This window comes from Hirundo rustica, chromosome 6 (genome assembly GCF_015227805.2).
Source record: "Hirundo rustica isolate bHirRus1 chromosome 6, bHirRus1.pri.v3, whole genome shotgun sequence".
NCBI lineage: Eukaryota > Metazoa > Chordata > Aves > Passeriformes > Hirundinidae > Hirundo > Hirundo rustica.
The window spans coordinates 14,795,214-14,811,835 of record NC_053455.1 but is presented as its reverse complement, the minus strand read 5'-3'; the positions used below and the strand labels follow the sequence as shown (position 1 = coordinate 14,811,835).

General features: G+C 36.0%; 1 protein-coding gene across 3 annotated transcripts in view; it reads right to left on the bottom strand.

Annotated features, from left to right (window-relative positions):
* The window catches only part of DICER1 (dicer 1, ribonuclease III), a 67,173-nt gene that overhangs the window by 38,446 nt on the left and 12,105 nt on the right, over positions 1-16,622 (bottom strand). For 2 of the 3 annotated variants that reach the window (XM_058420847.1, XM_040066136.2), the window contains 4 exons: positions 10,022-10,087; positions 8,976-9,076; positions 1,336-1,528; positions 318-480 (listed from right to left, as the gene is read on the bottom strand). In XM_058420847.1, coding sequence (XP_058276830.1) covers positions 318-480; positions 1,336-1,479 — 307 coding nt within the window. In that variant the 5' untranslated portion in view covers positions 1,480-1,528; positions 8,976-9,076; positions 10,022-10,087. The remainder of the gene's footprint in view (positions 1-317; positions 481-1,335; positions 1,529-8,975; positions 9,077-10,021; positions 10,088-16,622) is intronic. The other variant, XM_040066139.2, reaches the window with a different exon arrangement.

Below are 16,622 nucleotides of genomic sequence, written 5' to 3'. Positions count from 1 at the left end.
ACCTAGCACCACATTTCATGTGATCTTCAGCTTAGACTAAGGTTAAACCATGGCAACTGCCTCTATGCAAAACCACATCAAGGAAACACGTGGATAATTAAACTGCACTGCAGATTCAATGCCTTAACTTTAAACTAGAAAACATGTTATATATATAAACAATATATAAACAGATGATAAAACAAAAGATGAAAGGTATCACATCCTTGCTGTTGAAGACTAAGCAAAAGTTTCTCCCAACTTTTGCTTTCACGAGCTTCTGCTACAGAATATCCCATGGAAATACTAGCAGTGTGTTTAGATATGCTTCCTCCTACCTGAGTTGACCAAGAACACAGTTCTTTTTCCACTTTTGTTGAAATCTCCCCTGATCTGATAGGACAGCTCTTTAGTGAGTAGTACTGCAATAAAAGTCTTCCCTGAGCCAGTGTTTAAGCAGACTATTGTATTATGATCCAAAGCTGCTTCAAGCAGTTCAACCTAGGTTTAAAAAACAATAATGTCCTTACTTGCAGCAAGGCAGTGAAAAAGCTGACAAAAAATAAAATAAACTATAGACAAGTACAAGTCAATAGTATTGCTTGAGATCTTTCAAGTGCCATATAATTAACACATCTCTTTCTCAACAATGCATTCTCACAATCCTTCAAATACGTTAACATACTACGTATAGCCCAGCTTTTAAATCTAAAATCCTTCAGTACCACAATCTGCTCTCAGGCAGCTTTCTGAAGGTATCTTTTTAATAGAGAATTCTGTTGCTATACACGTGGTGGGAAGAAAGAAGCTACAATTTTTAAATCTAATTGCCCACATCAATTCAGCCCAAGCAAGTAGACTAGCTCAAGGTGATCCAAGTTTCTCAGTAAGGCTAACAAAACACTTCTGGGCACCTCTACAGTGCAAAAAGGACTGTTATTCCAGAACCCAGTTTTCCTTAAAGTGAAAAATCAGAATACCCTGATGGGGTTTCTGACTTTAGAGGGCTGCTTTGACCAGTATGTGAACCAAAAATCAAAATCAGCATATCATGTGGAAGACAAAGTGAGAGGTAGAAGGAGACATGATGTATGCATTCAATTGAGAAGCACAGTTTATTTTCCCTAGCAGCAGGACACTCATCTTAAAAGCTGCTCTGCTCGTTAGAGCAAACTGAGAAAAGGGGAGATATAAGGAATGTTGAACAAAGCCAAACTGAAGAATTAGCTCCCAACAGGTCGAACTCAGAGCGACATGTCCTGACTGTGCAACCACAGCACATTCTCCACCTGCTCTTGTTCTTTTTCCATTAATTAACTTTTATGGATGTTACTGTATTAGTACTACCATTAGTACCTGATATTTTCTTGGTGTGTAAATGTTATCATGAATTGCTTCTTGTTGCCATGGTAGTCCAAAAAATGGACCCATTGGGGAGGAAGCAGGGGTCATGAGCTGCAGTCCCGCCATGCTGAGGGATTGCAAAGCAGGGCTTTTCATTCATTCATCCAGTGTTTCTTTCATTGCATTTTTGTTCCAGCACAGCCTACTATGAGAAGAAAATGACAAAGTATTAGATATACTTGCAATCTCAAGCAGCAAGAGAAAACTTGTATCAAGAAAAGGACATGACTTGATTTTACTTACAGAAGTGTTTCTTCTCATACTATTTTCAGCAGAAAATGTTAACTTTAAATTTACAGGCAGGTCTCCACTTGAAGATGTGTGCTTATCAAAGAACCCCAGAAATTCAAAAGGAGCTGTACTTTACAGGACAATGCTCATTCCAGGCATTTGGATTTACACACATACATTTTAATATGAAGTTCCATTTATGGTCTGACAGAATCCCATCACAAATTTAAACTTTAAAAAGTAAAGCTGTCTTAGCTTTACTTCAGGAAAGAAAAACCATGGATTTTACAGTCCAGGCACAAATATAAGATCTTTCATTTTTCTTTCCAACCAAAAAGACCTTTGACCACTTAAAGCTTTAAATACACACAAACAGGAATTTTATTCTAATTGCTAGGAAAAGAATAGAAACTACACAAGAAAGTCAGTATTTTCCAATCATCAGATTCTGATAAGATTATCTTTTTAAGAACTGGCAGAAGCATGACAGATAATTGCTGGTGACTCTGATAAGGACTAATAGGGAATGGAATCCTTACCATGTTAACCACCAACATCCATAAAGACATTGTAATTCATTAAGAAAGCATTCAGAACTTCCTGACAATTAAGCCCTGGAGAACACTTCCCTACTGAGGCTATGAAGTCCTCATCGTTGGGGTGTGTGCGTTAAAAACATTTGTCAGGAATGATCAAGGTTAAAACAAACAAAACCTACCAGTGAACAGAAACAAACCCTAGAACGAAAAAACCTTTAGCCTATGAAAGTGATTATGGCCTGATGACATAGAAAAATATTGCTGAAATACACAGAAGCATACTACATGAAATCTAAGAAATTTTGAATACTCTGTCTTTAAACTGGATACATACCCTATTCAGTACTTGAAAAAGAACAGTATTTTCAAAACTTAGTTTTCCTCAAAATTCCTACAAGCTCTATATTAATTTTAGCATCAATACAGGTTGAGAAATGCATAAAATTGCTCATGCATTCATATTAAATAATTCATTAAAAAAATACGAGGAAAAGCTAATTATAATTTTACTGCATTGAAATGTTCTTGCTTTTCTAAACAACAGGAAAGTTACTTAAGTTTTGTAAATGTGTAGTAAGGAATAAAAAATATAGAAAAATATAATATGCTGTCTTAGAGAACCAGTAATGGTTATCAGAAATAACGGAAGAGACAGAGTTTAAAAAAAAAAAAAAGAAAAAGAAAAAAAAAAAAAAAGAAAAGCGCAGTACAATTAAATCATCAAAAATGGGGCATTGACTAGATTTCCAGAGGTCCCTTCCAACCCTAGTAATCATGCTATTCTGTAATTAAGTATTCATTTATATTTGTTCCATAGTGTCCAACTAGTAACACCGTTGCTCTGTAATATGCTAATATTTTAACATTAAATATTATAATCTGGAACAGGTCTAGACACTGATATTACACTGTATTAAACAATTATAGGAAGCTCTGAAAGAAGATATTAATCCAATTATCTCACTTTCCATCTCAGGTATATATTGTAAAATAAAGAGAACACAATACATTGAACTACATGATCCCTCCTCTTGCAGAGTCAGAAGTAATTTCACTTTACCATTGGTGGTCAGATAAATCTTTGTCTCAAGTCCTTTCAAAGTGGCAGGGAAACCCTGAAGGTCAGCGTGGTTAAGCTGAAGTAGCATTACAGACACAGTTCCATTGTAAAACTGTATCTTTTGTAGACAAACATTCAGCAGTAAATACTATTTAGTGAACAAGGATAAATGTAACTTTGTGAGTTTGGGATCATCAATAAATGTACTTCCCCTTCCATCAAAAATGTTCCTCTTTAATATAAAAAGTGCGTTGACACCTCTGGAATTTTATCTGATATTTTCATCTCGGCATCACAAAAACTGTCATAGTGAGAAGATTCCAGAAAGAAAAAATGCCTTAAAATTTTAAAAAAACTCAAAAGGAACAAAAGTGCATTTTCACAAGACATGCTTTAGGACGATCTCCAAACTCATGGCAACCTTCTCATTTACTCCTGTAATGTAAGTAACCATTTGAGCCCAAGTATTTCAGATTACCTAAACAGATAAAATGGATCAATATTGCTTTATTTAGCTGCAAATACAGAACAACACAGTCTACAAAAATCACAAAATCACTACTATGTCATTATTAATTTCAGTTGTAATACAAAACAAGATTCTTAAATTGTTTCTGTACATTTCAAAGAATGCATACAAGCATATTCAGGTTCTAACAATGCAATTACAGTAATTTTATAGTGTTCTAATCTGGCACAACTAAAGATGTTTTGGTTCATTCTCTCCTTGGAACTAGTGGCTGTATGCCCACTGAGACTCCAAAGCTTTGGGTCATAGCAGACAGCTGGCAGGAAAGATACAGTCATCATAGAATGGCTTAGGTGTTACACAGCTGCATGTAGCAATCTGATCATCCTCGACATTCTGATCTACTGAGCACTTGCACATCAAATGTACTCAATGTTCATCAGCAAGTGACTGATAGATTAAATCAGTCACGTGGCAAAGACAGTAGCATGACACACAATCTTCCCCAGACACCAGCAGAAAGCATCAGAAAACTCTGGGCACGACTAACCTTAGTGAGGCTTCTGTATGAACTGACAGCTTAGGTGCACGAGAACAGGGAAGAAGGGAGAAAAAGCAGGGAAAGGTCTTATCTCCAACACCCCCTTCTCCAAGCTAATAGATGAAGCTCTCCTTTAATATATCTAGCTTCTCTTTTTATATTCCAGTGAGTGGAAGCATTAGTTAGTAACACAGACTAAAAAAATCCTTAGAATCATACAATGGTTTGGGTTGGAACAGACCTTAAAGATCATACAATTCAAACCCCCTGTAGTGGCTGAAGAACAAAAAGGTCTTTCGTATTTCATTGAAACAGTCTCAATAAAGCTTCTCTACTTACACAGAGCAACTGGTGAAAAGCAACTAATGTTTGCTTTGTTTAAAATGAGACCTCACCGTCACAATAATTGCTAGAACAGACCAGGGGGAAAAAAAGCCCAAACATTTTCCATAATAAAAGCTGAAGCTGATTCCTCAATCATTCTTGTACATAAGTCCAACCACTTCAGTTTTATGAATCACTTTAGATGAGCAGCTCCTCCTCTTTGTTTACTGTTCTATCTGTCTTATGGGTTTGTTTTTTTTTTCAAATCATCAACACAACTTTGGGAACATATAAAATAGCTACATCACATCACCAGGAGGGAGAGAATTAAGGAGAGAAAACCAACCTTATTTTAAAAGGCTGCTAATAAAAAACAAGCTAAGGATCCGGTATTACAAATAGTTCACCTCTTTCCCAATGCACCTGGTAAGTGATACCACTTTAGCTATCCTGGTGTAAGAAGCAAGAGGATTTACACTTACATATGATTCCAGGTTCATCGGGAAAGGCTGTGAAACAACAAATATTCTAAGCTAGTTTTTGTTTCTGTGCACCTTCAAGGAAGACCTGCTTTTAAATACAATCATGTCACTGAGACCAAAAAGCATTCTCAAAAAAACCCCTTTGAAGTGTGAAGAAAGAAGTATATGCACATTTTTAACTTGAAAAGTACACACAAGCAAAATAGCATTGTGTGCCACTGCAATCATACCTGGGTTGAGCTTGCATGAGACATAACACATTTATGAACATATTAAAGAACATATAGGGGGGAGAGAATTTAAGGCAGGTAAAATCAATGTTTCTTTCTGCTATACTAAGTTTCCTAGTCCTGGCCCTCATTCCTATCATTTGTACTGGAAGTATATAAGATCTGACAAGATCAATGTCAACATTATTATGGGAGTAAGCCAGTATAATTCAGTAATTGTATCATTCTAGAGTCTCTATTTCAATAGCAAGGAAAAATATCAAGTTTTTCAATAAAAGAAAAGCAGTACAGGATCATCTAGAAATAAAAAGGGAAAGAACAGATCTATTTGAAGAACAGATTTTAAATTGAAAACATTTGAGACGTAAGCACATATGTTCAGAATCTGTGGACAGAAAACTGAACATGAGCTAACTGAAACTAGTTAAGAGTGAAGCAAAACAAAAAGCCAAACTAGTCCTGCTCAGCCAGTGCTGGGTAATAAAGATACTTGCCAAGATGTTCCGTTTTTGTCCACTGCATTATTTTGAAATCTGATAGAACAAGAAACTGTAAGAACTAGCTGAAGCTGAATTTGGAATGAGAAACATCTGAAACAAATAGTACTTCTTCTGACTCTAGACTAGTTAGGGAAGCTGGATAAAGCAGCACAGTGCTCAAGCTTATTTGTTCTACTTAAATAATAGTCAAAGTTTCATGGCCATCAGTTTTGAGAGGTTTAAGAGCAGAATTCATAACCTTGTGTCCTTATTTTAATGCACATTTATGTGAACATCTAGTGAACTGCAGAGCTAAAATTAACCCCTTATTCCATTATTTAAAGAACTGTTTTTCAGAAAAAAATACAATGTTGGAAATTAAGTCAACAACAAGCAATAGCAATTTTTTCCAGTCTGCAATAAATCTGGAACTGTGGTGCAGGTTTTTCAGTCCCATGACTATATCCAATTTCAAGCCATCCCCTGGCAAAAAAAATTCAAGGTTTACTGCACTAAGGAATACAAGCCAAACTGACCAGGGGCTTCACCTGGAATGAGACATCCTGGATCTAGTCCTGCTTGGAGGACAGTTTAAAACATTTACGGAATGGCACTGAGGTACACAGAGAAGAGAGTAGTGTGCTGGGGATGCAACTTTCAAGTTTTTACCACATTTATGAGCACACTTTGTGCTGTTTTTACAAATTAATGCAAAACTGAATCATCTTCTATTAACAACAAATATTTTCTACTGCCATTTGCAATGTGTTTAATTTGCTTTCTATACTGATTTGTAAACATGTACCTAATATAATCCTTGTGATACAAACATTATTTCTGATGCTTCAGGATTTCATCTTTGTCCAGGAATGTCTAATTTATCCTCTAAAAATACTCTCAACATCAGCCAAAACAAGTTAGTCTCCAGAGGTAAAAATAATCCACTTACTCTAAAGGAAATAAACCACAATTTATAAAAAAATATGAACAGAATCTTGCTGCTTGAATATTCTCTTACATGAGCACTTGAAGAGCCTGTACACAGTTTCTTTATAGCAATTTCTATCTTCAAGTACTACGTGAAACTTTAACTTGCTGAATGATCTAACACAGAAAATTCTTAATGGGGTAAAGGAGAACCAAATAAAAAGAAAAATGTAAAATATTACAAATATGAAATCCAGAGTAGAAAATGAATGTAAATGTTAATATACAAAATGTAAAATGTCATTGAGAATGTCCCATACCAACTTACACCGTAAGCACTCAGAGGCAAGAATTAGTTTTGCCTCAGTTTAGGTGAACTTGAAATATTTCTATGTTGTCTGGTTTCTAAATGTCCTTTTAAAAAAGTGCACTTTTTAAAAGGATTTGACTTTTTCAATGACAGCCCAGAAGAACACATTACTTCTTCCAGAAAAAGAAGTGTATTTTGCTAATATTACTCCTGCAACTTTAATTCTCTTATGATAACTTAATCCCAAATCAAACATCCCCAAATTTTACCTGCAAAAAAAAAAAGTCCAAAACTCAAACATCAAACAACTGACAATACTACTCAGTAAGATGAATCAGAAATCTCTTTTATGTTGTGCTCTCTTTAAAACAGAACACATCTTATGAGACAGTCTCTCTCTCATCCTTCAAAGATCTTTATCCCATGCATTTCCTAACAGCAATTTTTCCATTTGATCTTACAATATTCTCAAATGATGTAAAGAAGGTATTTCAGATGTGTTCTCTTCCTAGCAGGGAATGCCTAGATGCTTACAAAACTCAAATATAAGCATTCCTTTAAGGACCGCCTTCCCTAGCACAATCAGAAATATTAATTTTGAACTGAAAGAATTCTTTTTTTTCTATTTTTCTGATACAGAACCAGTCTAACATTAGTCTTTAATAGCCTACCAAAGCATACCAGCACAATGACGGCTGCTTTCTGTTGTCCAGGAAAAGTTTCATTAAAGAGCTTATTAAAACAAAAGTTTAATTGAGGTTCTGCATTTGGATGAGCTGATTCTCAAGCATTTCTACAAGCAGTACAACAGTTAACAGGTGAAATTCCTGGCAAACTCCTCCTAAATGTCTATCTGTAGTAGAGAAATGGAGTACAGCGTGACACTTAGCAGACTCAGAAAACCCCTTAAGTCCTTCATGTAGTGTTCAGTATGACCAAACCTAATAAACACTGTTTGCCATGAGTCCACCTCGAGCAACAGAGCCAGCAAGTCATCACTCACACAGTTGTGCTGCTGCACACTGAATGCTCAAATGCAAATGGATTATGCCACCATTCATTAGCAAAACACACAGGCTGTACGGCACTACAAGTAAAGCAATACAATGTAAAAACCAAAATCAGTTTTGTAGCACACCTCTATTGATGCCAGTGCATGAGGCATTCAGAATAAACATTCCGAAAGGGGATGTTTCTCCTTTAAATACACACATGCAGCCAGATTCTGGAACAAACTTTCATTTTTTAAAATGATGTGTACAAGGCCCGTGCAACAATCCTAACTATGCAGTTGCTTAATCAGCAGTGTAGAACTGGTGCTATGCAGACTCCTTTCACCTCCCTAACAGATGACAAAAGATAAAACATGAAGTATATGCATTTAGGTTGTAAGGCAAGGTGAGCACCAGCTGAACTAAATATATTTCTGTCTTCCCTATGCTGTCAAAGCACATTCTTCTGCTATGTAGTTTTAATCAGATAGCCTCTTTCCCTATTTTTGCTGAACTCATACTTCAAACTGAAGCTTACTATGGAAACTAAGACCTTAATTTACCTATAATTTCTTTTCCTTACCATTTACTTTGTATCTCCTATCTGGAGCAACATATGAATTCAATTCCAATTCTAACCCCTTGTGTCAACTCTCTCATTTATTTTTTTTTAACTGATTGTATTCCACCAACACAACCACCTTTGAATATAAAATCCACAAGAAAAACACGCACTTTTTTTTTTTTTAAGACTGTATAGATTTTTAATCATATTCAGCTTCATAACAAGTATCAGGGCAACTGTTCCGTGATAAACATCTAAACTTCTACGAATAAAAAGAAGTAGCTACTTTCATTTTCCTCTCCGAAGAAATTCAGTCAATTTCTATAAACTCACACGTGGAAGTTACTTTACTCTTTGGTCTTGAAGCACCTTTAAACATAAAGTAGAACACAGTGCAGTGATACATCAAAACCTGCTTCTCCCATACAACGCAGCAGTCTTACCGTTTTAATTTCCGCAGTCTCTGTGTTTATGCTTCCCGAACTGCATTTTGACATCATGATATCAGCTTGTAGATTAATCACATAATTGGCAAGCCTTGACTCTTAAAAAAAAAAAAAAACAACACAACAAAAACCTATGAACTATAAAAATTATCTGAAAAGGGAACTACAACAGCAAGATTAATTCAGTTGCTGAATGGTAATTAATAATTCAGTCAACGGTAATTCAGTTGCTTATAAACATTTATATGAGTTGAGCCTACACTACAACTTGCTGACAGAAATGAACTATTTAGGTTCACTCTGAACATGAATTATTTTAGTTACTATCAGAAACTAAAGTTTAAAAGAGTGATGTAAAAGATATTTTAGTTTAAATGTGCACATACTTCCCTAGTCCTATTTCCAGGTTACTATCATTAATTACTGGCTCATGTGATAAATACAAAAGTAGAGTGTTTGATATAATTTTACTATGGTTTGTATAACTGTACTGCTTTTTCCATGCACATGTATCTTCACTTCGAGGCAGACATTAAAAAAAAAATCAGAATCCAAGCTTCTTTAAACTATTTCAATCTGAAACAGCAAGTAACTTAGTCAAGTCACGAAAAAGCAACAACCATTTCTCTTGAAAGTACACCAGTCTTTTTAGCAGAAAATACTATGCACTTAAGCTGATTAGACCATAAAAGTAAAATTCAGAAAGACAGAAATTCATGACAGTGAATTTCTAGATATATTAGCCAAATATAGGCATAATATATTAATACTGAAAATATATATAAAACTTAAAGCAAAAATACCATATTTAGCAGATCTAGAGTGTTCTCAAAGCTATAAAATAAAAAATTTGCACAGTATATACACCTAAGAGTGTGAGTTCTGCCAGACCTAAAAAGAGAGATTGTGAAGTCCAATTTTTTTAAATCAATACTGAAAACTTAAATGCAAAATGAATCTTGATGAAAATTTCTCCTCCAATCAATTCCATAAAGTTAACAAAGAGGACACTCCCAAGATTAATTCAGTATGTTCATTTTTACCTCAAACGCTGATGCTGAGCTTTTCCAGAGTCTCCAAGCCTGTAATTTTGTTTCACCCTAGGTAACCTAAAAGGCAACATAAAGAGAGAGCATTTTACCATTGAACTGACATTAAAATCAACTGTGCCATGTGGTAGTCTGCTTTCTTGCTTTTTAATATTTAACTCTGTAGCAAGAGCACATGGTCCTTCAAAATCTAATTATCACATGCCCTTTTTTGGCTAGGGATACAGACAGTCAGTGTCTGAAAGATCAGCTTTAACTGCACAGGAGATATTTGCATGTTTTGTTTTATCTGCTAAAATAATTGCTAGCTAAGGCCAACTAGATTCACAGCTTGTCTCCCCTGTGCTTCGTGCATGTTTAACCTAAACCGGTAGGGAAATCCAGATGAAAATTTTTATTTAACACATTTAAGAGAGAGATCTGAAAGAAGATATGTTTTCTCGGAAAACAAAATAAACAGTTATTATTTCATTTTACAACAATACAAAAGGAATGCAGCACAGAAAATCTGATGGATACTGCATTCATGTATAAAATAGACTGACAAAAAATTTATTCCCTGGGCTACATTTTGAATTTGTGTTTGCAGCATACATAATAAACATATCCTTTATTTTCAGCACAACATACAGCAAATTGCTTCTAAGACGTAGTAAGTAGAACTTCCATTTATTAAAGCATGTTCCTGGAGTTATGTCTAGGTTATTCATTTATTCACTGCCTCTAAACACGAACCAGAATATATATTCCACTGAACCAGAAAATAACCTAACAACAGAAAACTGCCACATCCAAGGTAAAAATACAGAAATATACTCCACTCTATGTATTTGCAAGAAAAGCTGAAGGTTATAACGCAGCATTTGGATACCCCAGCAAAAAGCAAACATGAACAGAAAGAAAGGTTCAACTCTTGTCAGTAAAGCTAATGCGGCATGTGTAGCTTAACAGAGCAAATTACTGCCAAATCGCAGATGGAAAACACAAAGCACAGAGACCAGTAGGTAAGATCTGGAGAACCAAAAAACTATGTAATTCTAATTCTCCACCAGCGCAACCGCTTCCTTCGGCACACAGAAGCCAGAGGACCGCGGCTTTAATCGATCGGCCGGCAGGAATTACAGTGGGCCCTTTGAATGCCAACCCAAAACCAGACAGGCCACATTCCTGAGATGCAGTCAAGGTCTGGCACAAAACAGCAGCGTGTATCACATTAGCATCTAAATGGCGCTGGTGCACCCGCTCAGACAAAGCCTGGTGCGATCCTTCCCGGGCGGGCCAGCGGCACCTGGCGCTGCCGACGGCCCCCGGGACAGCGGCACCGCCGGGACTGCCCAGCGCTGCAGCCGCAGCCGGCGAAGTACTTTACACCACATTAAAATATAGAGAGATATACGTTTAATTTTGCTCTATAGTTTCTCAAGGTCTTGTTAAAAACAAGCAAAAGAGACAAAAAGGAAAAATTAGTGACATTTTAGAAACCCAATTTTTTAGGAATGTCAATGTCTTCATCGAACAGCATGGATTCCCCTTTTTTAAAATGCCACCTTTCCTTTTAAGAGCTCAACATTCACATACTTGATCAACAGGTAGAAGACAAGAATTCTAAAATAATCAGACACTCAGAGTGTCTAACTTTGAAACGCATCACAAACACAACAAATACTCAAAGCACTAACATTAAAAAAAACAAAAACAAACAAACAAACAAAAACCAAACAAAAAAAAACCAAAAAACCACAAACCCTCCAGATCCTATAAAGACATCAAGAGAAGCATCCAAGAAGTGACACAGCAGGCACTTCTGCAAATCTCCAGCACTCTAGAAATCCGCAAGCAACCACAAGTTACTTCTGCAAATCTCGGCCACAATCTTCAAGTACCTATTTGTTTCAAGTACCAAGTGGTTATTTGTTACCTCTCAAACACTACTAATGCAAAAACCAAGTATCCAAGAAGACTATCAACAGGTTTTATTTTTATTTCATGCGTTTGTAATTCAGTCCTCGTAAATAATCCCATTCATATGATACCTAACTTGCTATTAAAAAAGAGGGTCAGAAAATGGATAAGTGAAATTTACAGTATAACACCTGCTGTCACACTGTAAGCAAAAGGCTGAATCTGAAAGACTGTCAGTGTCCTTGCTCTTCAATGTCTTTGACAATTTGAGATTAAACAACTAGTCCCTAGAGCAATTATTCAAACTGCTAAAAACTTGAAAATTAAGTTAATTTGTAGTAAGTGCTATGCAAATGGAGTCTTAAAATCACAATTTATTTAGTGAATAATCTTTATGCCAGTACAACTGAATTCCAGCATGAACAAAGTCCTGCATGATCTTCAGGGAGTAAGGTAAAAAGCATTTATGATTGGGAAGAAAAAGAACATGTGGGCTGGAATCCTGCCTCTAGAATCACAGCTGGTCGCAGATGCTAAGGGCAGCGGGCAAGGGGTGACTACAGAAGAGGACTTATCCTTTTGTTATTCCAGCAACTCCATATTTCAACTCTTTTTCTTTGGCTTATTATGTTACAAACAATTAAGTTAGGTCAGAAACCATAGTACAACCTCCCTACTGCCTCAGATTAACCTGAAAGCAAAATACTCTTTGACATCCAAGGACCTAAACCTTTATGGAAGTCAGGAAAAATAATTACACTCAGGACACGTATCTCTCTCTAAACAAAACAAACAAACAAACAAACAAACAAACAAAAAACCACCACAAAACCCCCCTCAACTATACAAACATGCTGACAGGCATTTATTTATTTTAACAACAATTAGAATTAAATTATGCCACATATTTGAGGGGTTTTTGCTGCACAGAAAAACTGCAGCTCAGAGTCTACATTCTAATTTATGGGTAACTGTAATATCAGTATCACAAGTAGGGATAACTGACTGTGAATTTATTTATCATTTGGTCATTTACTTAGGTACCAAATTATTTACTTGCGATGATTTAGCTAATTTAAAGGTTATGTTCAAGCTTTTCAGGCACTTACGTCTTTCTACAGGAAGGCAATTAAGCAGACATTAGAGAAGGGATTTCTCTCTTCCCCAATTTGGGGGCAAGCTGTGAGGCAAGTACAGTTCCAAAGCATTAATTATTCTTGCTTTGGATAAGTAAAAGCAGCAGCTGCCCCTGAATATAACCCCATGTGGAGGCTTCAATCCCATTATTTGCATAAACATAAACCCTTTCTCTGCATGTGGCTGAAAGTCAAGCTCCTCAAAACATGGGTATTCAACAGTTCACCGGTATCACTGTGCCACAACATCCAAAATTACCGAATTCCCTACATTACAAAAGGCTTTCTCTGAAGTCAGTAATGATGTAAGGCCAGCAGACATTTGGATTGTAAATCAAGCTCTAAAACCTCTACCCATTCTAAAAGGAGAGTTCAAATCTACTGCAGTCAGCCATATAAATTCATGTACCACACAAGAACCAGTGTTCAAATTCTAGCCTTAGCTCCAAAAAAAAAGCACCAACAAAATAAAAGTACTCATCATCAACGGTGAATCGAACCATCTCCTAGTGCACCTTAAAATGTGTATTATATGCTGGTTAGCACATTATTTAGTCCACATTTTATGCTTTGTTGTTTTTAATTTCATCCTAAAGAAAGACTTCTCATCAGTTACACTACTTGTCTTCACATGACCTTTCCCCGCAACAAACTTGTGGGCACGCTACTGGAATTTTCTTTTATGTGAAGCTGCAATGAAGTCAGTATTAAATACATAAAAATATGTAGTACAAAGAAACTTTTTTCCTCCCAAATTCAGAGGACATTCAAAGCTCCTCAGCTGCCACAGAATTCACCAGAGAGAAAAAAACCCACAACAAACAAAACATACTTGATTATTTAATTGAAGGAGAAAATATGTGAATAACTTCAAAGCCATTTCCATAGGGCCACTGGGGTTCTTTTGGGGTTTTTTTTGGTGTTGTTTGCTTGCTGTTGGTTTTATTGGTTTGTTAGGTATGTCTTTGGGGGTTTATTCTGAATATGTAAGAATATGTAAAGGTGAGGATGCTAGCCAGGTTGAGTCAACACCCCTGCAGGTGTTTAACAAAGTGTGTAAATGCAGCACTTACAGGCATGGCTTTGTGTGGACTGGGCAGTCTTACATTGACAGCTGGATTTTTTGGGGGTCTTTTCCCTAAATCATACGGAATTCTACAATTCTATGAAAATGCTCTGTGGCAAACCAACAGTGTTGCAAGGTCTCTCACACAAGATATGAGCAGAATAAAGGTGCATCATGTAAAATTATTAACTTGTAATTCCAAAGTTGAGAAGATATAGTTATTTCCCTCTATGTAAAAACATGCACTTAGACTAGAATATGGGCATTCCTTCACATTCTTTACAGTCAAACTAATTAAGACTTCAGCAGTTCCTGTCAATTAACAATATCTATCTTTTAATGCAATCTTTATTTTTCAATATTGTCCAATAAAGCAAACATTTGCACAGTGTCTGTGGTTCAAAAGCAGCGAGAAGCCATAAATATTACATTTTACCAGTATTATGATTCAAGCCTCATGTAGCATTTTCATATCACAGGTTAGCTGCAGCACTTGTTGACCTTTTGGAACAACTGACACAATACTGAAACTGAATCAAAAATATTCAACAATCTACTTGGCAAAAAGGTTGTAACAGAAGACCTGAAGTCCTTATCTAAGTTAAAGTGGTAAAAAAATACCTATGAGATGAGACACACTTGTTCTGCGTACTGTCAGTTTCTGAACTATCAGTAGGAAAAACTGGAATGATTTGCATAGATTTGAGGACTTCCTCTTGTGCTAAGTAACTCTATAGGTTTTATCTTCAAATAAAGCTTATTTTTGAACAGATGCTTTAAATGGAATTCTTAGGTTTAGGAGTAAATATGGAATCCTGACTGAATTTGAAAAATAAAAATATAAGATCCATAAAATGAAATGCGGACACCTTCTCCCCAGTATGTGTGGTCATAGGTGTCTAAATATTGACTGAGAAGCTCTGTATTTTCTTCCCTTCTTTGAAAGCTTTTCATATTATGATCAACCATGAAAGCCAGAACAAGGTCATACTTCAATGCTAACAGAGGAGGTCGTTTAACCAGTTCATAAAGGTCCCTTAATTCGTGTCCTGTTGCATCTAAGCACAACTCCAAATCAGAAAACAGTCCCACTCCTTTTCATCCATCAATCTTCCACAGTAGCAGAACTAATGCAAGATGAAAAATAATAAACTGAGATAAAACACGCATCCTTGAGAGTTCTCTGAATGTATATTGATAGTTATCTTTCCCTAATGCTAAATGCAGATTACAGTCCAGTGCAGCATTAGTCCCATTTTCCACATTAGATATTCTTGTAACATATGTAGTGATGGATACTCTTAACTATGTGGCTTAAAAAAAAAAATCCAAGCTGTTCCTCCTTGTTGAATGGTAACAAAAAGCTTCAAAAACTGAAATAAGCTGTTTTGCTACAACCATCATTAAATAAATAAAAAAAAAAAAAAAAAAAGGCAGGGAGGCATGAAAGGGGAGGTAACTTTTTACCTCTCATTTTTCAGAATGGAGTGAGAGCTCTTCCTGCATTTATGCAAAAGCATTCCCAGATATGCACATGACAGGATTGTTCCAGACATTAAAGCAGTAGTGGTTTACTGAATACAGCATTTACTGAACACTAATTTAATTATTATAGAAGCAACTTAGGAGGAAAGAGAAATGAAATTATTGTTAAACAATTCCATTTTTTGTATTATTATCTAAAACTACTCAGGCCTGAGAAACAATGTTTGAAAAGAGTTAAATCCCTGTAAATGGTGCAGCTGAGGGTCTCTGACACTATGTTGGGTTCTGGAAGCAATATAACTAAATTAATATAGTACTAAACATGTCAATTATCTTTTCTGCTAAGCACAACTCACAACAATGTATTCCTACATTCGTTTCAATTCCAGACCCTGTTTGTATTACTGAGACAATACGACATTAAAAAAGACACGTACATGTACGTGACCCTATTCCAGAGCCATCACTGGAAGAGAGTTCCTTTCTTCTATAATATTAAAACAAATAGTCCTGTAATTCAGTCAGTTGTGAACTGCATTTTCAGAGCACAACACAAACGTACAAGTTTGAGTAGAGACTCTTGTCCAAAAACAACACATCAGAATTTGCTTTATTTAGGATTACCAGCCCCACAAACCCTAGTTATCAAAAAATAAAAAATACAAAGCAAAAGAAACAATTCCACCCTGTTATAAGCTAGTTGTAGTTTGCATCCATGCTGCCAAACCACCAATTATTATGCCTAGTATCATCTAATTACCATAAGTGTAGTAGCTTGATTGCAGCAACATTAAGTGGCCAACATCATGCAACAACGATCAAAACTCTGAGCTGTTTTCTTAATTCAATAGTTCTCAATTTTCAGGAAAAAATGCAGCCAAATTCCGTGAGGGTGACTGGCAGCTGCATTGGCAGAGCCTGGACTACAGCTCCCCTCTGTGCTGCTGCTGAGCTCAGCTTCTACTTCGGATACATTAAGACCTACCAGAAGAAAACAGTAACGACC